General features: G+C 47.5%; 1 protein-coding gene across 10 annotated transcripts in view; it reads left to right on the top strand.

The window, feature by feature from the left end:
* pogzb (pogo transposable element derived with ZNF domain b) overlaps positions 1-22,429 on the top strand; it is a 90,992-nt gene that overhangs the window by 35,682 nt on the left and 32,881 nt on the right. For all 10 annotated transcript variants that reach the window (XM_078432023.1, XM_078432028.1, XM_078432025.1 and 7 more), the window contains exons 6-11: positions 10,174-10,536; positions 12,153-12,344; positions 15,162-15,262; positions 15,980-16,272; positions 18,708-18,865; positions 20,429-20,529. In XM_078432023.1, the coding sequence (XP_078288149.1) occupies positions 10,174-10,536; positions 12,153-12,344; positions 15,162-15,262; positions 15,980-16,272; positions 18,708-18,865; positions 20,429-20,529 (1,208 nt within the window). The remainder of the gene's footprint in view (positions 1-10,173; positions 10,537-12,152; positions 12,345-15,161; positions 15,263-15,979; positions 16,273-18,707; positions 18,866-20,428; positions 20,530-22,429) is intronic.

Below are 22,429 nucleotides of genomic sequence, written 5' to 3'. Positions count from 1 at the left end.
GTCAGGCAGCATCTCGGGAGAGAAGGAATGGGTGACGTTTCGGGTCGCCCCGAAACGTCGCCCATTCCTTCTCTCCCGAGATGCTGCCTGACCTGCTGAGTTACTCCAGCATTTTGTGAATAAATACCTCCGATTTGTACCAGCATCTGCAGTTGTTTTCTTATAGTCAAACAACCAAAATCGTTTAACCTCTTTATTCTACTCACCCTGGTGGGAGAGAGCCTAGGCACCGGAGCGTTCAGAAATGCACGGGCAGCTAGTATAGCCTCTCTCCCCGAAAGCTTACATTTACACACCTTTTATACCCCAAATACATGTGCCAGTATTTTTCCATCGCTGCCTTATACGGCAAGTTTACAATGCCCTATAAATCTTTATGTGTCTTTCGGGACCTCCGTGTCCATCGTGACCTCTTCTTTCTTGGGAACAAAGGGCAGTCCATGTGGCAAGATGAGCTTCTTAACACTTCAAAGCTTTGAGGCCGGTTGCTGATATCAGAAGATGGATCAGCCATAAACCGCGCTTCCATGCTGACAACAGGATGCCCCAGGAATAATCCGAGCTGGAGCTGTTACACTCCTGCAATAAAACCCACATAGCTGAATTCGTAATGTTAGCCCTTACACCTTCTCTCCAGAGATGCCCGCTGAGTTACTCCAGCATTTTGTGTCTATCTTCGGTGTAAACCAGCATCTGCCGTTCCTTCCTTTTAGATTTTAGATTTAGAGATACAGCGCGGAAACAGGCCCTTCGGCCCACCGGGTCCACGCCGCCCAGCGATCCCCGCACATTAACACTATCCTACACACACTAGGGACAATTAAAAAAAAAAAAAAAATGTACATTTACCCAGTCAATTAACCTACATACCTGTACGTCTTTGGAGTGTGGGAGGAAACCGAAGATCTCGGAGAAAACCCACGCAGGTCACGGGGGGAACGTACAAACTCCATACAGACGGCGCCCGTACTCAGGATCGAACCTGAGTCTCAGGCACTGCATTCGCTGTAAGGCAGCAACTCTACCGCTGCGCCACCGTGCTGTCCCTTAGAAACATTCTAAACGTAATGTTTTCATTGTTTGCATTAGGCTGGTTGAACAAAAAGCCTCTGGTTAGATGTAGTAGATTTTTGCAATTCTTTTACGGCCAAAATTGCCAATGGCGATAAGTCCCGATTGGTGATTCCTGGCCAGATCGACGGTTATTTGTTTAATTTTTATGTATTTTGCATTCAACCCCCGAGGTCTTGCTGAGAGCAAAACTCGCAGAAAGCTGGAGGATGGTGAAACTGAAAAGAGCATGTAGGCACAGAGGATTGTGCCTTAGGGTATTGTGACATCTCGAGTAGCAACAGAGCGTGGCTCTAGCCTGCTCTGTAGCAAGTGGATGTAGGGAAAAAGCAGGCTATTTTTCGAATTAATTGGGAATAAAGATTTTGAGGATTAAGAACACAAGAAATAGGTGACCGTTAAGCTGGTTGGCTCCTTTGTCAACATGATTTACATCAATTGGTTTAATGGCTAGTGAATGATAAATGAATGTTTAATGGCTAATGAATGTTTAATGGCTAGTGAATAATGGCTAGTGAATGTTTAATGGCTAGTGAATGATAAATGAATGACTACTTCGTTGTCACGTGTCATCAGTGATAGTGTAATTCTTTGCTTGCATACCCACGGTATGCAAAAAGTCGCCACATAAAGGGTGCTGAAAAAGTTACAAAGTATTCGCATCAGGTCCCACTTTGTTCTCCCCCCCCCCCCCCCACACTACTGTTCCCCCCCTCCTCATGGCAGCGCCCCCACGCTGGGTGAATGCTATGGATTTGATGCTCTGGTCATCAAGTGATAGATTTTTAGATTTAGATTTAGAGATACAGCGCGGAAACAGGCCCCATCGGCCCACCGAGTCGGCGCCGCCCAGCGATCCCCGCACATTAACACTATCCTACACACACTAGGGACAATTTTTTTAACATTTTACCCAGCCAATTAACCTACATACCTGTACGTCTTTGGAGTGTGGGAGGAAACCGAAGATCTCGGAGAAAACCCACGCAGGTCACGGGGAGAACGTACAGACTCCGTACAGACGGCGCCCGTAGTCAGGATCGAACCTGAGTCTCCGGCGCTGCATTCGCTGTAAGGCAGCAACTCTACCGCTGCGCCACCGTGCCGCCCCCGGATACTGTGTGGAAACAGGCCCAACTTGCCCACACCGGCTAACGTGTCTCAGCCACACGAGTCCCACCTGCCCGCGTTCGGTCCATATCCCTCCAAGCCAGTCCTATCCATGTACCTGTCTGACTGTTTGTTAAATGTTGGGATAGTCCCTACCTCAACCACCTCCTCTGGCAGTTTGTTTCATACACCCAACCACCCTTTGTGTAAAAAAGTTACCCTTCGGATTCTTATTAAATCTTTTCCCTTTTACCTTAAACTCCTTGTGCGCCAAGGAATAGAGTCCCAGCCTGCCCAAACTCTCCCTATAACTCGAACCCCCTAGTCCTGGCAACATCCAGTAGGAATTGTAATAAAATACAAGTTATGTTACTTTAATTTGTTTGCTGTGCAACTTTGCTAATTGTTCTTCCCATGTTAATTATTTGCCTGTTTGCTTTTGAAGGCAAAAAGATTTAATAGGAATCTGAGGGGTAGCTTTTCCACACAAAGGGTGGTGGGTGTATTGAACAAGCTGCCAGAGGAGGTTTAGGTTTAGTTTAGAGATACAGCGCGGAAACAAGCCCTTCGGCCCACCGGTTCCACGCCAACCAGCGATCCCAGCATATTATCACTATCCTACACACACTGGGGACAATTTTTACATTTACCAAGCCAACTTACCGACATACCTGTACGCCTTTGAAGTGTGGGAGGAAACCGAAGATCTCAGAGAAAACCCATACAGGTCACAGGGAGAATGTACAAACTCCGTACAGACAGCATCCATAGTCAGGATCGAACCCGGGTCTCTGGCGTTGTAAGGCAGCTACACTACCGCTGCGCCACCATGTTGCCCTGGTAGTTGAGGCAGGGACTGTCCCAACATTTAAGAAACAGTTAGACAGGTACATGGATAGGATAGGTTTGGGGGGGATATGGGACAAACGCAGGCAGGTGGGACTAGTGTAGCTGGGGCATGTTGGCCAGTGTGGGCAAGTTGGGCCGAAGGGCCTGTTTACACGCTGTATCAGTCTGTGACTATGACTCTAATGCTGACGTTTCAGTGACAACTTTCTTTGTTCTACAGTGGGCTCAAAATCGTGTTCAATAAGGTTTACTTTCATTTTATTGTCACCTCTACCGAGGTACAATGAAAAGCTTTTGTTGCGTGCTAACTAATCAGTGGAAAGACTATTCGTGATTGCAGTCGAGTCTTCCACAGTGTACCGATATATGATAGGGGGATAACGTAAAATATGGCATTTGTATAGCAGGTGCACGCCAGTCTGTGGAACAAGTGTGTCTGTAATCTGGGATGAATCCAATTCCGCTCATCCCAAAGCATTTGCCATCGACAATTTCTCCCATAATCGCAGCAGCTGCAAGAGTCCGATCGTGCTCTGGAGATTATCCAGCCCCTCTCACTGCAAGGCATTCTGAATCCTAGCAGCTGCCACGGTTGACCGTAATCCGGCCCAATTTCAGTTAGTAAGCAGGGATGCCCAAGCCTGAAGAGCCACTGTTGCTCAGGGTTCCATCCTGACTACGTGTCCTTGTCTGTACGGAGTTTGTACGTTCTCCCCGTGACCTGCGCGGGTTTTCACCGAGATCTTCAGTTTTCTCCCACATTCCAAAGACGTACAGGTTTGTAGGTTAATTGGCTTGGTGTAAATGCTAAATTGTCCCTGGTGCGTAGGATAGTGTTAATGTGCAGGGGTCGGTGTGGACTCGGTGGGCTGAAGGGCCTGTTTCCACGCTGTATCTAAACAAAACTAAGTATCCTAAAATATGCACTTCTGCTTCAACAAAATTGGCCCAAAATGCTGGAGTAACTCAGCGGGACAGGCATCATTCACACTCCAGTCTGAGGATGGGTCTCAACCCGAAATGTCACCCATTCCTCTCTAGAGATGCTGCCTGTCCTACTGAGTTGCTCCAGCATTTTGTGTCTATCTTCAGTGTAAACCAGCTTCTGCGGTTCCTTACTCCACGTAACAAAATTGGCAGCAGCAACGTAGGATAGTGCATGTAAAGCATTTGACTCCTGAAATGAGTAAACCCACCGGCACGGTGGCGCAGCGGTAGAGTTGCTGCCTTACAGCGAATGCAGCGCCTGAGACTCAGTTTAGATCCTGACTACGGGCGCCGTCTGTACGGAGTTTGTACGTTCTCCCCGTGACCTGCGTGGGTTTTCTCCGAGATCTTCGGTTTCCTCCCACACTCCAAAGACGTACAGGTATGTAGGTTAATTGACTGGGTAAAATGTAAAAAAATTGTCCCTTGTGTGTGTAGGATAGTGTTAATGTGCAGGGATCGCTGGGCGGCGCAGACTCGGTGGGCCGAAGGGCCTGTTTCCGCGCTGTATCTCTAAAAAATCCACAGAGGAACAGTAACAAGAATTTGAAGGCCAGCCTCCTGAACAAACTCGTAAAATCTTCAATTACATAACTGGTTAAACAGCAGTAACTTACAACAAACATTCTCTTTGTTCCACACATCCCTCCCCCACTCTGCTCTTGAAAGCAAATGCTCTCTCTCATTCCCCATTCTGGCGAAGGATCACAGACCCAAATATTAACTGTGTAGGAAGGAACTGCAGATGCTGATTTAAACTAAAGATAGGCACAAAATGCTGGAGTATCTCAGCAGGACAGGCAGCATCTCTTGATAGAAGGAACGGGCGACGTCTCGGGTCAACACCCTTCTTCAGACTGTTAGTCAGGGGAGAGGGAGACAGAGATTTGGAAGGCTGAGGTGGGGAGAAAACATCAAAGGGAACGATGGTCAAGGAAATGTAGAATGGTACATTGTTAGTTGAGGGGAGGGTGACAACGAGGTATAAAATCAGCCTTAAAGGCCATTTTCCTGACTGGCTCTGGGTCAATAGACAATAGGTGCAGGAGGAGGCCATTCGGCCCTTCGAGCCAGCACCGCCATTCAATGTGATCATGGGTGATCATCCGCAATCAGTACCTCGTTCCTACCTTCTCCCCATACCCCCTGACTACGCTATCCTTAAGAGCTCTATCTAGCTCTCTCTTGAATGCATTCAAAGACTTGGCCTCCACTGCCTTCTGAGGCAGAGAATTCCGCAGATTCACAACTCTCTGACTGAAAAAGCTTTTCCTCATCTCTGTTCTAAATGGCCTACCCCATATTCTTAAACTGTGGCCCCTGGTTCTGGACTCCCCCAACATTGGGAACATGTTTCCTGCCTCTAACGTGTCCAACCCCTTAATAATCTTATGTTTCGAAAAGATCTCCTCTCATCTAAATTCCAGCCTTTCAACATACGACAGTCCCGCCATTCCGGGAATTAACCTAGTAAACCTACGCTGCACGCCCTCAATAGCAAGAATATCCATCCTCAAATTTGGAGACTAAAACTGCACACAGTATTCCAGGTGCGGTCTCACTAGGGCCCTGTACAACTGCAGAAGGACCTCTTTGCTCCTATACTCAACTCCTCTTGTTATGAAGGCCAATATTCCATTGGTTTTTGTACACTGTCGGAGATGCTAAACCAACCTACCTAGACTGTAGTGCTGGCAGTGAGTGACTAAATGTCGCCTGAAGAAGGGTCCCAACCCGAAACATCACCTTCCCATTTTCGCCAGGATGCTACATGACCCGCTGTTACTCCAGCACTTTGTGTCCTTCCTTGTCATGTCACTGTTCGATCTTGATGGTACCTCAATAAAACACTTTAATCCAACATCCCTGCCTCTCACCTTCCCATTTACTTTGCAAATGAGCCCTTCCGCAGTTGCTGAAATTCGGTTTGAATCTGACAAGTGAACGTCTCTTAAATCTGTCCTCTGGTTTCTGCAAAGTACTTTGCGCATTGTACCAGATTGCGTATTAATTTCTACTACTATCGGGGAGCATGATTATGAAAAACCACTATTTTAAGATTTTGCCAAGCCAATTAGCCTACAGATCTGAACTTCTTTAGAATGTGGGAGAACCTGGGGAAAACCCACGCAGGTCATGGCAAGAAAGTACAAATTCCAAACAGACAGCACCCGTAGTCAGGATCGAACACGGGTCTCTAGCGCCGTAAGGCAGCAACTCTACTACTGCGCCACCGTGCCACCCCATGCACAGGTCAAACCTTCGCCATCCATTTTCCTTCCAAAACATATGTTGAAAGACTGGAGCGACTAGGCTTGTATACACTGGAATTTAGAAGGATGAGAGGGGATCTTATCGAGACATATAAGATTATTAAGGGGTTGGACACGTTAGAGGCAGGAAACATGTTCCCGATGTTGGGGGAGTCCAGAACCAGGGGCCACACAGTTTAAGAATAAGGGGTCGGCCATTTAGAACGGAGATGAGGAAAAACTTTTTCAGTCAGAGAGTTGTGAATCTGTGGAATTCTCTGCCTCAGAAGGCAGTGGAGGCCAATTCTCTGAATGCATTCAAGAGAGAGCTAGATAGAGCTCTTAAGGATAGAGGAGTCAGGGGGTATGGGGAGAAGGCAGGAACGGGGTACTGATTGAGAATGATCAGCCATGATCGCATTGAATGGCGGTGCTGGCTCGAAGGGCCGAATGGCCTCCTCCTGCACCTATTGTCTATTGTTCGCAGTTGGTTTTTCAGACATAAAAATCCACTGAGTCCTGCCTTTCTGCTGACTTTAGCATGCAACAAAAGCTTTTCACTGTACCTCGGTACACGTGACAATAAACTAAACTGAACACCACTGGGGACTGCTAACTGAATTAGAGTATCCCCTGCATCATCCCCACCCTTTATTAATTTTTTCCTCCCAAATTTGCTAAATCCTCAATTGTACAAATCGATAAGGACTAGATAGTTTAACAACTGCAGATATCTGTGTCACAACCCATAGATGAAACAATGCCCATTTTAAGATTAAATTATACCTTCCTTCAGACGTTTCTATAAAAAACAAAATTCTTGCTGGCAATGTAAAGATCACATGTTTTTGCAAATCATCACAAGCGCAAGTTCAGAATTTCGGTTTCCTCCCACACTCAAGTCGTACGGGTTTACAGGTTAATTGGCTTGGTATATGTAAAAATTGTCCATGTACTTAAAAAATAGGACTGTGTTAATGTGCGGGGATCGCAGGTCGGTGCCGATGTGGGAAGGCCTGTTTCTGCGTTGCATTTCTAAACTAAACTAAGCATAAAGCTGACCAAGACCCTTCCTCAGTCTGAAGAAGGGTCTTGATCTGAAATGTCATCCATTCCTTGTCTCCAGAGATGCTGCCTGAGCCGCTGAGTTACTCCAGCATTTTGTGTCTACGGTGTAAACCAGCTTCTGCAGTTCCCGACAAACGTGTATTGTACCTTTTGCTGACTGGAAAAGTCCGTTTTCTTGTAGCTCTTAGTCAATAGCACGTTTATGATGTTATTGTCAAGCATGTGAGGTTTCCGCGTTTTTAAAATCCATTTGGGCGGCACGGTAGCGCAGCGGTAGAGTTGCTGCTTTACAGCGAATGCAGCGCCGGAGACTCAGGTTCGATCCTGACTACGGGTGCTGCACTGTAAGGAGTTTGTACGTTCTCCCCGTGACCTGCGTGGGTTTTCTCCGAGATCTTCGGTTTCCTCCCACACTCCAAAGACGTACAGGTATGTAGGTTAATTGGCTGGGTAAATGTAAATGTAAAAATTGTCCCTAGTGGGTGTAGGATAGTGTTAATGTGCGGGGATCGCTGGGCGGCACGGACTTGGAGGGCCGAAAAGGCCTGTTTCCGGCTGTATATATATGATATGATATGATATGATTTTCCGCGCTTTTTGCATGATTTCCGCGTTTTTCACGTTGCCAAAATTGCGTTTACCATCGGAGAAATCGGATCGGGGGGGAAAAAAGAAAAGAAACGATGTATGGACTTGTAATGAACATTAGGGTTCCGCGAGAAATCCCTCCCCTGGAAGTCTCCCCGAAAATGTGGCACCTAGACTGGGAAAGGCAGCCAATCTCGACCTCATCGGGACTTCCACGGCCGATCGGCGGGTTGAATTTGCAACCTGCGGCCGGGGCTGTGGAACCCCAGCCCAGCTGGAGCCGGCACATCTATCCCCATCGTCCAGCGACCTACTTGGCCGGCTGGATAAACCAGCAAAGCTCTGGAACCAAGAGGCAGGCAGTGCAGGCCAAGTCTCTGAATGCATTCACGAGAGAGCTAGATAGAGCTCTTAAGGATAGCGGAGTCAGGGGGTACGGGGAGAAGGCAGGAACGGGGTACTGATTGAGAATGATCAGCCATGATCGCATTGAATGGTGGTGCTGGCTCGAAGGGCTGAATGGCCTACTCCTGCGCCTATTGTCTATCCCCATCGCCAAGCGACTTCCTTGGCCGGCTGGATAAACCAGCAAAGCTCTGGAACCAAGAGTGCCAGAAAATCAGTGGTGAGACTGTAATGAGTAAATATTAAATTTAAGTGCAAGATTATATAACTAAATTAATTAAGACAGGGTTAAAATATAAAACACAGGGGAAAGCCAATTACCACCTTTTTGGGCTGATTATCAATTAATGTGCGAATTTACTTAAATGTTATCAGTGTACAGTGACATCTTCACGTTATTTTGTAATGTCTGTTTTTACTTTGAAACACACTAAAAGAGGCTTGAAACCGGTAATTTTGTGTACATTTTCAAAAAAATTGAGTTCCCACCCCCCCCCTCGTATGCCTTGTGCAAGTGCTCGGCCCTTTTCCTCTTTTTTTTACCTTGCTCACATGCCTGTATTTTGTGACTATCTTCAGTTTAAATAGACAATAGGTGCAGGAGTAGGCCATTCGGCCCTCCGAGCCAGCACCACCATTCAATGTGATCATGGCTGATCATTCTCAATCAGTACCCCGTTCCTGCCTTCTCCCCATACCCCCTGATTCCGCTATCCTTAAGAGCTCTATCTAGCTCTCTCTTGAATGCATTCAGAGAATTGGCCTCCACCGCCTTCTGAGGCAAAGAATTCCACAGATTTACAACTCTCTGACTGAAAAAGTTTTTCCTCATCTCCGTTCTTAATGGCCGACCCCTTATTCTTAAACCGTGTGGCCCTTGTTTCTGGACTCCCCCAACATCGGGAACATGTTTCCTGCCTCTAACGTGTCCAACCCCTTAATAATCTTATATGTTTCGATAAGATCCCCTCTCATCCTTCTAAATTCCAGTGCCTATACTCCCTGTCTTAGAGTCATAAAGTGATACAGTGCGGAAACAGGCCCTTCGGCCCAACTCGCCTACACCAGCCAACAATGTCCCATCTACACTAGTCCCACCTGCCCTGCATTTGGTCCATAACCCTCCAAACCTGTCCTATCCATGTACCTGTCTAACTGTCTCTTAAACAATAGACAATAGGTGCAGGAGGAGGCCATTCGGCCCTTCGAGCCAGCACCGCCATTCAATGTGATCATGGCTGATCATTCTCAATCAGTACCCCGTTGGGATAGTCCCAGCCTCAACTACCTCCTCCGGCAGCTCGTTCCATACACCCACCAGCAATGATAAACCAGCATCTTATGTTCCTTCCTACACAGTAGCAATTTTATGATAAGAAGATAACTGCAGATGCTGGTACAAATCGAACGTTTTTATTCACATAATGCTAGAGTAACTCAGCAGGTCAGGCAGCATATCGGGAGAGAAGGAATGGGTGACGTTTCGGGTCGAGACCCTTCGGACTGATGTCAGGGGGGCGGGACAAAGGAAGGATATAGGTGGAGACAGGAAGATAGAGGGAGATCTGGGAAGGGGGAGGGGACAGGACGGGAGGGACAGAGGAACTATCTAAAGTTGGAGAAGTCGATGTTCATACCACTGGGCTGCAAACTGCCCAGGCGAAATATGAGGTGCTGTTCCTTCAATTTCCGGTGGGCCTCACTATGGCACTGGAGGAGGCCCATGACAGAAAGGTCAGACTGGGAGTGGGAGGGGGAGTTGAAGTGCTCGAAGTTTATGATGCTGTGCAAAGCTTTAATAAACGTATATTGAACGCTTCTCTCTTTGGCTTTTTCTATCCAGCAGCGACACAGTTCGTCAAGTCAGCGGTGGGTGTCCCTCAACTGTGGTCGCCCGTCACCTCCATCAGACCGGCCACCAACGCCTTCCCCGGCACGGTCACCACCGTGATTCCGGCCACGGTCACCATCAGGAGCACGGTGCCGGCCCTCAGTCAGAAATCCGCCGCGCAGACCAGCACCACCCAGTCCCACCTGCAGCCCAAGTGTCTGACGCAGCCCATGTCTTCCCCTCAGCAGCAGCAGCAGTCTCACTCCCACGTCCAAACTCCAACCCAGCCGCGCCCTCAGCTGCACGGCCTCTCTCAGTCCAACCTGCTGCATCACCCGCACGCCATGCAGCTTTCCAACCACGACCACAAGTTAGGTGAGTGGGTGCCAGTGAATCTTTCCAAAATGGCAGTGCAATTAATTTCACACATTGGGTGTGCCGAATAGTGAGAGGCCTGGATAGATCGGATGTGGGGAGGATGTTTCCACTAGGGCAGACTTGTCCAAAGTCCGGCCCGGGGGCCGATCGCGGCCCGAGGTCAGATTTTATACGGCCCGCAGCTTCCGTCTTAAAATTTATTATTTATGTCCCGCCAGCACGGTCTAACAGAATGAAGGGAGGGGGAGAGGGAGAGGGAGAGGGAGACTGCACCTCCCGGCTGGTCAGCGCTGCTTGACCTCCCCCCCGCCCCGAGCGGGAGAGGCGACGGCGACTACACTTCCCGGCGGTGGGGTTGAGGGCGTGGACAGGGGAGGGGGGGAAGGGGAGAGCAGCAGCAGAGCTCTCCTCACCCCGCACGCTCATTGGCAGGCACTCCCGTCAGTCGGGCGAGTGCCGCATTCCCCCCCCCCCCCCCCCGCGGGAGAGGCGACGGCGACTACACCTCCCGGCGGTCAGCACTGCCCGACCTGCGGAGTGTCAGACGCGAGGTCCGGGGGGGGGGGTAGGAAGCGCATTAGTTAAAGGTCCGGGAGGGGGGGGGCACATTAGTTAAAGGTTCTTGGGGGGGGGGTCATTGGCCCTTGGGTATTTTCACATTATTAAATCTGGCCCTCTTTGATAAAAGTTTGGACACCACTGCACTAGTGGGAGAGTCTAGTAGGACTAGACTCTAGGCTATAGCCTCGGTATTAAAGCGCGTTCTTTTAGGAAGATGAGGAATTTCTTTAGTCAGAGGGTGGTGGGTCTGTGGAATTCTTTGCCACAGACGGCTGTGGAGGCCACAAGTCAGTGGGTATTTTTAAGGCAGAAATAGATAGATTCCTGATGAGTGCGGGTGTCAGGATAAGGGTATACGGGGTTAAGGATAAGGGGGAAGTCTTTTAGGACCGAGATGAGAAAGTTTTTTTTCACACAGAGAGTGGTGAGTCTGTGGAATTCTCTGCCACAGAAGGTAGTTGAGGCCAGTTCATTGGCTATATTTAAGAGGGAGTTAGATGTGGCCCTTGTGGCTAAAGGGATCAGGGGGTATGGAGAGAAGGCAGGTACGGGTTACTGAGCTGGATGATCAGCCATGATCATATTGAATGGCGGTGCAGGCTCGAAGGGCCGAATGGCCTCCTCCTGCACCTATTTTCTATGTTTCTATGTCAGGTTATGGGGGAAAAGGCAGGAGAATGGGGTTAGGAAGGAGAGGTAGATCAGCCGTGATTGAACGGCGGCGTAGACTTGATGGGCCGAATGGCCTAATTCTGCTCCTCTCACACGACCTTAATATGGGTTGATAGAAATTTGCTGTGAAGTCATAAAATGCGGTGATAGTGGTTGCAGAAATAGGGTGGATGACACTGCATGTGGGCACAGGAATCTGCTCTGCATATGGGAATAATACCATAAAACCTTTCAGGCAGCTTGTGTTTTGGGAAGAATTCTCCCCATTGAACAGATTCCAAGAGGTTTTCCCATGGAACGCATGGTCTGTTCTGTTGATAGTGTGGATGTCTCTTGGGTGTGAGCTCCCGCCTGAAACCTCCTTCCTTTCTCGTCCCCAGTTAACCTCCTGCAGAACACTAACCTGATCCGGGTGAAGACAACGGAGGCCAGCACTCCAGACGTCAGGCCAAAGCCTGAAGAAGTGGTTAAAAGCAGCGTCCTTCCTCCAGTGCAGAACACCACCACCACCACCACTCCAGCCCCTCAGATGATGCACAAGAGCTCACTCAACAGTACAACTCCTTTCAAATGTAAGCAGGTTGAATATTACTTCCAACACGCGTACAAGCTTATTACATGCTCCGGATTCTGGTTTTCTCATTCCAGTAAAAATTACATTGACTTGGTTTTAGCAAAGCATTTTCTGATCATTAAAGATGGTATTAAAGATCTGCGCTTACAATAATAGACTAATGTAGACAATAGGTGCAGGAGTAGGCCATTCGGCCCTTCGAGCCAGCACCACCATTCAATGTGATCATGGCTGATCATTCTCAATCAGTACCCCGTTCCTCCCTTCTCCCCATACCCCCTGACTCCGCTATCCTTAAGAGCTCTATCTTGCTCTCTCTTGAATGCATTCAGGGAATTGGCCTCCACTGCCTTCTGAGGCAGAGAATTCCACAGATTCACAACTCTGACTGAAAAAGTTTTTCCTCATCTCAGTTCTAAGTGGCCTGCTCCTTATTCTTAAACTGTGTGTGGCCCCTTGTTCTGGACTCCCCCAACATTGGGAGCATGTTTCTTGCCTCTAACATGTCCAACCCCTTAATAATCTTATACGTTTCGATAAGATCCCCTCTCATCCTTCTAAATTCCAGTGTATACAAGCCCAGTCGCTCCAGTCTTTCAACAATGTATTAAGGAAGGGTCCCAACCTGAAACGAACATCACCTACCCATGTTGGTCAGAGATGCTCCATCACCCGCTGACTTACTACAGCACTCTGTTTTCTTTTGTAAACCAGCACCTGCATTTCCGTATTCCCCTTAAATCTCGAGCTGCTGCCCTGCAGTTTCCGGAATGGAAATCAAAAGGGGAGATTATTATCTGAATGGTGTCAAGTTAGGAAAAGGGGACGTACAATGAAATCTGGGTGTCCTTGTACATCAGTCACTGAAAGTAAGCATGCAGGTACAGCAGGCAGTGAAGAAAGCAAATGGTGTGTTGGCCTTCATTGCGGGAGGATTTGAGTATAGGAGCAAGGAGGTCCTACTGCAGTTGTACAGGGCCCTGGTGAGACCGCACCTGGAGTATTGTGTGCAGTTTTGGTCTCCTAATTTGAGGAAGAACATTCTTGCTATTGAGGGCGTGCAGTGTAGGTTCACCAGGTTAATTCCTGGGATTATGGGAGTGACTTATGGTGAAAGAATGGGTCGACTGGGCTTGTATTCAATGGAATTTAAAAGGATGAGAGCGGATCTTATAGAAACATATAAAATTCTTAAGGGATTGGACAGGCTAGATGCAGGAAAAACATTCCCAATGTTGGGGAGTCCAGAACCAGGGGTCACAGTTGAAGAATAAGGGGTAGACCATTTAGGACTGAGATGAGGAAAAACCTTTTTCACCCAGAGGGTTGTGAATGTGTGGAATTCTCTGCCACAGAAGGCAGTGGAGGCCAATTCACTGGATGTTTTCAAGAGAGAGTTAGATTTAAATCTTGGGGCTAATGGAATCAAGGGATATGGGGAGAAAGCAGGAACAGGGTACTGATTTTGGATGATCAGCCGTGATCGTATTGAAGGGCAGAATGGCCTACTTATGCACCCTATTTTCTATGTTTCTAAAACAAACTGAAAATGCTAGAAAACTAACGTGAAAAAATTGCTGGAAATACTCGACAGGTCGGGCTGCATCTGTAGAGGAATCTCAAAAGCTGTTTGAAGAAATTTGCATGGAAAAGCTGTTGCCGTAATTGGTGACTATGATGCTCCTGGATTGTCACTAAAAGCATTTAGTTCATGGCTTCACAAGTTGTCCGTCTCTAATAAAGAAAACTCCCTGTCTGCAACTAAATTCTAATTTACTGATATTTTAAAAAGTAAATTTACCTGGTATTAACAATTATTTTAAAAAACCATATTTGATATGAGTTTGGTTTAATTGTCAGGTGTATCGATGTACAGTGAAAAGCTTTTATTGTATGCTATCCAGTCAGCGGAAAGACAATACATGATTACAATCAAGCTGTCCACAGTGCACAGATATTTGATGAATGGAAAAAACATAAATAATGCTTAGTACGTGATAAAGGCAGTAAAGTCCGAACATAGTCAGAGAGTTGTGAATCTGTGGAATTCTCTGCCTCAGAAGGCAGTGGAGGCCAATTCTCTGAATGCATTCAAGAGAGAGCTGGATAGAGCTCTTAAGGATAGCGGAGTCAGGGGGTATGGGGAGAAGGCAGGAACGGGGTACTGATTGAGAATGATCAGCCATGATCACATTGAATGGCGGTGCTGGCTCGAAGGGCAGAATGGCCTCCTCCTGCACCTATTGTCTATTGTCTCCAATGAGTTGGATAGTATCTCAGGACTGCTCTCTAGGTGTTGGTAGGACGGTTCAGTTGCCGGATAACAACTGGGAAGAAACTGTCCTTGAATCTGGAAGTGTGCTTTTTCACACTCCATACCTTTTGCCCGATGGGAGAGGGGAGAACAAGGAGTGGCCAGGCTGCGACTCGTCCTGGATTGTGCTGCTGGCCTTGCCGAGGCAGCTTGAGGTGTAGATGGAGTCTACAGAAGGGAGGTGGGTTTGTGTGCGTGATTTGTCTGGGCTGCGTCCACATTTCTCTGCAATTTCTTGCGTTCTCGGATGGTGTTGTTCCCAAACAAAGCTGTGGTGCATCCTGATCAAATGCTTTCTAATGCGCATCTGTAGAAGTTGATGAGAGTTGTTGGGGACATGCCGAACTTGTTATTTCGATACAGACAATATTATTTATTCTGAGTTATTGCCACATGACTGTACTGTCTTCCCCTTCTGATAAAGTGCACAAAAATGATCTGAACAAAATTGCTGCCAATTATTTTATTAAGCTGCCCTTTTTGCCTTTTTTTAAATTATAGTACCTGAGAGCAATATTAACAACGGAGTCCCCATCCCAAAGGATTGTCCAAAATGCAACATTCATTTCAACATCATGGAGTCTTTAAGAGTTCACATGGCTGTAAGTGACTTTTTTTTTTGTTTGTTGACTTTTTTGATTCTTGGAGTCGCATAGAGTGATACAGTGTGGAAACAGGCCCTTCGGCCCAACTTGCTCACACCGGCTAACGTGTCCCAGCTACCCGAGTCCCACCCCTTTAGCCCATATCCCTCCAAACCTGTCCTATCCGTGTACCTGTCTAACTGTTTCTTAAACGTTGGGATAGTCCTAGCCTCAACTACCTCCTCCGGCAGCTCGTTCCACACACCCACCACCACCCTTTGTATGAAAAAGTTACCCCTCAGATTCCTAGTAAATCTTTTCCCCTTCACCTTGTACCTATGTCCTCTGGTCCTCGATTCCCCTAATCTGGGCAAGAGACTCTGCATCTACCCGACCTATTCCTCTCGTGCCTCTATAAGATCTCCCCTCATCCTCCTGTGCTCCAAGGAATAGAGACCCAGCCTGCTCAACCTCTCCCTCTAGCTCACGCCCTCTAGTCCTGGCAACATCCTCGTAAACATAAATTCGAATCAAAATCTAATTCTTGTTCTGCTACCACGCCAGAGTCTCATTGTGCGACAGAATTCCCATTTGGAGTTTTTTTCCCTCCCCTTCATATGTTCTCTGGGTTTCTAAGCCTATTCCATGAGATTTTTGGTTAATTGAGATCTTCACAACGAACGACAAAAAGGTTTGTTGCCGACCTCTTCGTAACTCGAGTTTTCCTTCTTCCAGTATTGCTGCCCCCAGCTGCTGAACTCTTCGACGCCCTCCAAGAGCCCCCAGCAACAAGCACACACAGCTGCCCCCCAAACTCAGCCCCCACCCCCTTCTCCGACCCCACCGAAGCCAACTCAGCCACCAGTGCTCAAGCTTGCGGAATCCAGCCAAGGAAAGCTCATCATGTTGGTGGATGATTTCTACTACGGCAGAGACGAAGGCAGCACCTACCAGATGCTTCACGAAATGAAGACTAGCACCACTTTCCGATGCCTCAGCTGCTTGAAGCGATTGAAGAACAACATCAGGTGCTCTCTCTCGCTCTCGCGTTCTCTCTCGCTCTCTTTCACTGACTCATGGTTTCACATGTGCCTGTGGCCTCTGATCTTTCCAAAGTGTAGACCCTCCTGATTTGAGTATAGGAGCAAGGGGGTCCCACTAGAAACATAGAAAAGAGGTGCAGGAGGAGGCCATTCAGCCCTTCGAGCCCTTGCCGCCATTCAATATGATCGTGGCTGATCATCCACAATCAGTACCCCGTTCCTGCTTTCTCCCCATATTCCTTGATTCCGTTAGCCCTAAGAGCTATATCTCTCTCTTGAAAACATCCAGTGAATTAGCCTCCACTGCCTTCTGTGGCAGAGAATTCCACAGATGCACAACGGTGAAAGCATTCTTCCTCGTCTCAGTCCTAAATGGCCTACCTCTGCCTCAGAAGGCAGTGGAGGCCAATTCTCTGAATGCATTCAAGAGAGAGCTGGTTAGAGCTCTTAAGGATAGCGGAGTCAGGGGGTATGGGGAGAAGGCAGGAACGGGGTACTGATTGAGAATGATCAGCCATGATCACATTCAATGGCGGTGCTGGCTCGAAGGGCCGAATGGCCTCCTCCAGCACCTATTGTCTACCCCATATTCTTAAACCGTGACCCCTGGTTCTGCACTCCCCCCAACATTGGGAATGTAATTCCTGCATCCAGCCTGTCCAATCCTTTAAGAATTTTATATGTTTCGATAAGATCCCCTCTCATCCTTCTAAATTCCAGTGAATATAAGGCCAGTCGATCCATTATACGCCCAGTCGATCCTACTGCAGTTGTACAGGGCCCTGGTAAGACCATACCTGGAGTATTGTGTGCAGTTCTGGTCTCCTAATTTGAGGAGGGACATTCTTGGTGTTGAGGGAGTGCAGCGTAGGTTCACCAGGTTAATTCCCAGGATGGCGGGATGATAGAATGGATCGACTGGGCTTGTATTCACTGGAATTTAGACGGATGAGAGGGGATCTTATAGAAACATATAAAATTCTTAAGAGATTGGACAGGCACCAAGCCAATTAACCTATAGACCTGTACGTCTTTGGAGTGTGGGGGGGAAACCGAGGAAACCCACACAGATCACTGGGAGATCATGCAAACTCCGTACAGTCAGCATCTGTAGTCGGGATCAAACCCGAGTCTCTGGCGCTGCAAGGAAGTAGCTCCCTATGCCAACGTGCCACCCCGTACATGGTCAAACAAGGCGAAAGCTGCCAGTGGGCGAGGAGTTTTCCAACTCTTTTTTTTAACAACGTTTATTTCTGATTTTTTTATTGAGGAGTTTTCCAACTCTTGAGGATTTTGCGTGGGGAATTTTTTTATTTTCGTTGGTTGAGAAAATTCTCTACATGAGTCGTACAGTCTTAGAGTGATACAGCGTGGAAACAGGTCCTTCAGCCCAACTTGCCCACACTGGCCAACATGTCCAAGCCGCCCGTATTTGGTCAAATATCCCTCCAAACCTGTCCTATCCATGTACCTGTCTAAATGTTTCTTAAACGTTGGGATTGTCCCTGCCCAGGCATGTGAATTTCCCGCGGATTTGCGCATTTTTCACTTTGCCAAATAAACGGAGAAATCGTATCGAAAAAAAGAAAGGGAAAAAAAAGCGATGTATAGACTTGTAATAGACAATAGGTGCAGGAGTAGACCATTCGGCCCTTTGAGCCAGCACCGCCATTCAATGTGATCATGGCTGATGAACACTAGGGTTCCGCTAGAGGTCGCTAGGGGTCCCGCGAGAAATCCCCCACGCCCTAGAAGTCTCCCCGAAAATGTGACACCTAGGCTGGGCAAGGCAGCCAATCTCGACCTCATCGGGACTTCCACGGCCGATCAGTGGGTTGAATTTGCAACCTGCGGCCGGGGCTCTGGAACTCCAGCCCAGCTGGAGCCGGCACATCTATCCCCATCGCCGAGCGACTTCCTTGGCCGGCTGGATAAACCAGCAAAGCTCTGGAACCAAGAGTGCCAGAAAATCAGTGGTGGGACTGTAATGGGTATATATTAAATTTAAGTGCAAGATTATATAACTAAATTAATTAAGACAGGGTTAAAATATAAAACACAGCAGAAAAGCCAATTACCACCTTTTTCGGCTGATTATTAATGTGCGAATTTACTTCAAAATGTTATTAGTATACAGTGACATTCACATTATTTTGTAATGTCTATTTTTATTTTGATATGCACTAAAAGAGGCTTGAAACTGGTAATTTTGTGTGTAAATTTTCAAAAATGGTCCATTCTTTTCACCCCAGTTCTAAGCCTCACGCAAGCAGTCGGCTCTTTTCTTTTTCTTTTTTTTTACCTCACTCACCTGCCTGTCCCTGCCTCAACTACCTCCTCTGGCAGCGCCATCCATACGCCCCACCACCCTTTGCGTGAATGTGCGACAGAAAACCTCAACTCCACCTTGTTCTCCGCAGGTTCATGAACCACATGAAGCACCACTTGGAGCTTGAGCAGCAGAACGACGAGAGCATTGAGAACCACACTACTTGCCAGCACTGTTTCCGCCAGTACGCCACTCCTTTCCAGCTGCAGTGCCATATTGAAAACGTGCACAGCCCGTACGAAACCACCAGTAAGTTCGCCTTCATCCTTGCATCTCTTTTGTAATCTGGAGCAGTTGCGAGGGCAAGTAAGGGAGGACTCAAAACGTATTAGATTATTAAGGGGTTGGACACGTTAGAGGCAGGAAACATGTTCCCAATGTTGGGGGAGTCCAGAACAAGGGGCCACACACAGTTTAAGAATAAGGGGTCGGCCATTTAGAACTGCGATGAGGAAAAACTTTTTCAGTCAGAGAGTTGTGGATCTGTGGAATTCTCTGCCTCAGAAGGCAGTGGAGTCCAATTCTCTGAATGCATTCAAGAGAGAGCTAGATCGAGCTCGTAAGGATAGCGGAGTCAGGGGGTATGGGGAGAAGGCAGGAACGGGGTACTGATTGAGAATGATCAGCCATGATCACATTGAATGGCGATGCTGGCTCGCAGGGCCGAATGGCCTCCTCCTGCACCTATTGTCTATTGACTCGTGGTCGCTGTGCGCAAGGATGTGGAGAGGATATTTACAGTAGCGGGAGGGAATATTTCCAGTAGTGGGAGAGTCGAGGATTAGAGGGCACATCCCCAGAATAAAAAGACACACATTCAGAATGGAGATGAGGAGGATTTTTTTTTCCGGCCAGGTGATCAATGTATGGAATTCTTCGATGGATAGTGGTCAAAGATAATAGATTAGAGCAAGATACACCACTCGACCCTAAAAACCGTAGTATGTCATGTCGCCAATTTAGCAGGCAGAAACTTGCAGAAACATTTTAAAAGAAAAATAACAAACATCTGTGAATTGATAGATGTGAAATATTTTGCATTTTTATGGTATCATCACACATACTGTTCCCCCAAAACACTGATTACACTGCGAGAGGCAGAGCGAACGGCGGGTTTTGCCTACTAAAATGGCTCCTTCGCGTACTACACTTCAATATAGGTGATTTTGACGGAGTGGTCTATCTTGCTCTGATCTATTATCTTTGATAGTGGTGGAGGCCAAGTCATTGGCCATTTATGAAGCAGAGCTTGACGGATCTTTGGTTAGTAAGGGTGTCAAAGGTTATGGGGAGCAGACGGGAGGATGAGATCAAGAAGCAAGAATAGATAGAAACAGAAAGTAGGTGCAGGAGTAGGCCATTCGGCCCTTTGAGCCTGCACCGCCATTCAATATGATCATGGCTGATCATCCAACTCAGTATCCCGTACCTGCCTTCTCTCCATACCCCCTGATCCCTTTAGCCACAAGGGCCACATCTAACCCTCTTAAATATAGCCAATGAACTGGCCTCAACTACCTTCTGTGGCAGAGAATTCCACAGATTCACCACTCTCTGTGTGAAAAAAAACGTTCTCATCTCGGCCCTAAAAGACTTCCCCCTTACCCTTAAACTGTGTGACCACTTGTTCTGGATCAGCCATGATCGAATTGCGGAGCGGTCTCAATGGGCCGAATGGCCTAATTCTGCTTGCATGTCTCTCTGAATTACGGATTTGGAAGATGGTGGTAGTTTAGGTTAATAAATGTGGTCGATAATTTGTGAGCCATTGTGTGTTTCTCTCATCCTTAACTGGCTCTCCTTCCGTTTCAGCGAAGTGCAAGATCTGTGAGCTAGCATTTGAAACCGAGCAGCTTTTCCTACAACACATGAAGGACACCCACAAACCTGGCGAAATGCCCTACGTGTGTCAGGTACAATAGTTTCACGCTGCTGCGTCTGAACCCTTCCTGCAAGTGCAGCGGCCTGACTGAACTGGAGACGGGACGTTGTGCATGAAAGCCCCTCTCCAGTTGTCGAATGCATGGCAGATGCAGTTTAATGTGGATAAGTGTGAGGTTATCCACTTTGGTGGTAAGAACAGGAAGGCAGAGTATTTTCTGAATGGTGTCAAGTTAGGAACAGGGGACGTACAACGAGATCTGGGTGTCCTAGTGCATCAGTCACTGAAAGGAAGCGTGCAGGTACAGCAGGCAGTGAAGAAAGCCAATGGAATGTTGGCCTTCATAACAAGACGAGTTGAGTATAGGAGCAAAGAGGTCCTTCTGCAGTTGTACAGGGCCCTAGTGAGACCGCACCTGGAGTACTGTGTGCAGTTTTGGTCTCCAAATTTTAGGAAGGATATTCTTGCTATTGAGGGCGTGCAGCGTAGGTTTACTAGGTTAATTCCCGGAATGGCGGGACTGTCATATGTTGAAAGACTGGAGCGACTAGGCTTGTATACACTGGAATTTAGAAGGATGAGAGGAGATCTAATCGAAACGTATAAGATTATTAAGGGGTTGGACACGTTAGAGGCAGGAAACATGTTCCCAATGTTGGGGGAGTCCAGAACAAGGGGCCACACAGTTAGAACGGAGATGAGGAAAAACTTTTTCAGTCAGAGAGTTGTGAATCTGTGGAATTCTCAGCCTCAGAAGGCAGTGGAGGCCAATTCTCTGAATGCATTCAAGAGAGAGCTAGATAGAGCTCTTAAGGATAGCGGAGTCAGGGGGTATGGGGAGAAGGCAGGAACGGGGTACTGATTGAGAATGATCAGCCATGATCACATTGAATGGTGGTGCTGGCTCGAAGGGCCGAATGGCCTCCTCCTGCACCTATTGTCTATTGAATACTGTAACCTGGGCTGCACCTCTCCTGTTGCGTCTGTTGTTGTGGCCGGCTCCATCCTCCTGATCTCTGGTCTTTGGGGGATGAGCAGGGGTCGGATCGGCAGGCTCCCCCTTCCAGGTCAGGTACCACGAACAGAAAGGGTGCTCTTTTAGAAAGGAGCTGAGGAGGAACTTCTTCAGTCAGAGGGTAGTTAATCTGTGGAACTCATTGCCACAGAGGGCTGTGGAGGCCAAGTCAGTGGATATTTCTACGGCAGTGATAGACAAATTCTTGATTAGTACGGGTGCCAGAGGTTACGGGGAGAAGGCAAGAGAATGGGGTTAGGAGGGAGAGATAGATCAGCCGTGATTGAATGGCGGAGTAGGTTTGATGGGTCACTTGGCCTAATTCTTCTATTACTTATGATCTTATGACCTAACACTATCCTACGCACACTAAGGACAATTTGCATTTATACTGAGCCAATGCTTTTGTATACTTGGTATAAGTGTAAATTGTTCCTAGTGTGTAGGATAGTGTTAATGTGTGAGGATCGCTGGTTGATGTGGACTCAGTGGGGTGTCAAGGGTTATGGGGAGAATGGCAGGAAAATGGGATTAGGAGGCATAGATCAGCCATGAATGAATGGCGGAGTAGACTCAATGGGCCGAATGGCTTAATTCTACTCCTAGAACTCGTGAAGGACGAAACTGCAGATGCTGGTTTAAACCGATGATAGACACAAAAAGCTGGAGTAACTCAGCAGGACAGGCAGCATCTCTGGAGAGAAGGAATGTTTGACGTTTCGGGTCGAGATCCTTAATACAATACAATACACCACAATACATCTTTATTGTCATTGTACAGGGGTACAACGAGATTGGGAATGCGCCTCCCATACGATGCAATAAATTAATTAGCTGGTCAGTATTCATTTAAGCAACCCAATGAAACAAATTAGAACAGTTTTAAAACAGAATAAAGTGCAAGTAGATCTGTGCC

The sequence above is a fragment of the Rhinoraja longicauda genome, chromosome 44, assembly GCF_053455715.1.
Source record: "Rhinoraja longicauda isolate Sanriku21f chromosome 44, sRhiLon1.1, whole genome shotgun sequence".
NCBI classification, from domain to species: Eukaryota; Metazoa; Chordata; class Chondrichthyes; order Rajiformes; family Arhynchobatidae; genus Rhinoraja; species Rhinoraja longicauda.
This window is presented reverse-complemented; position numbering and strand designations above follow the sequence as displayed.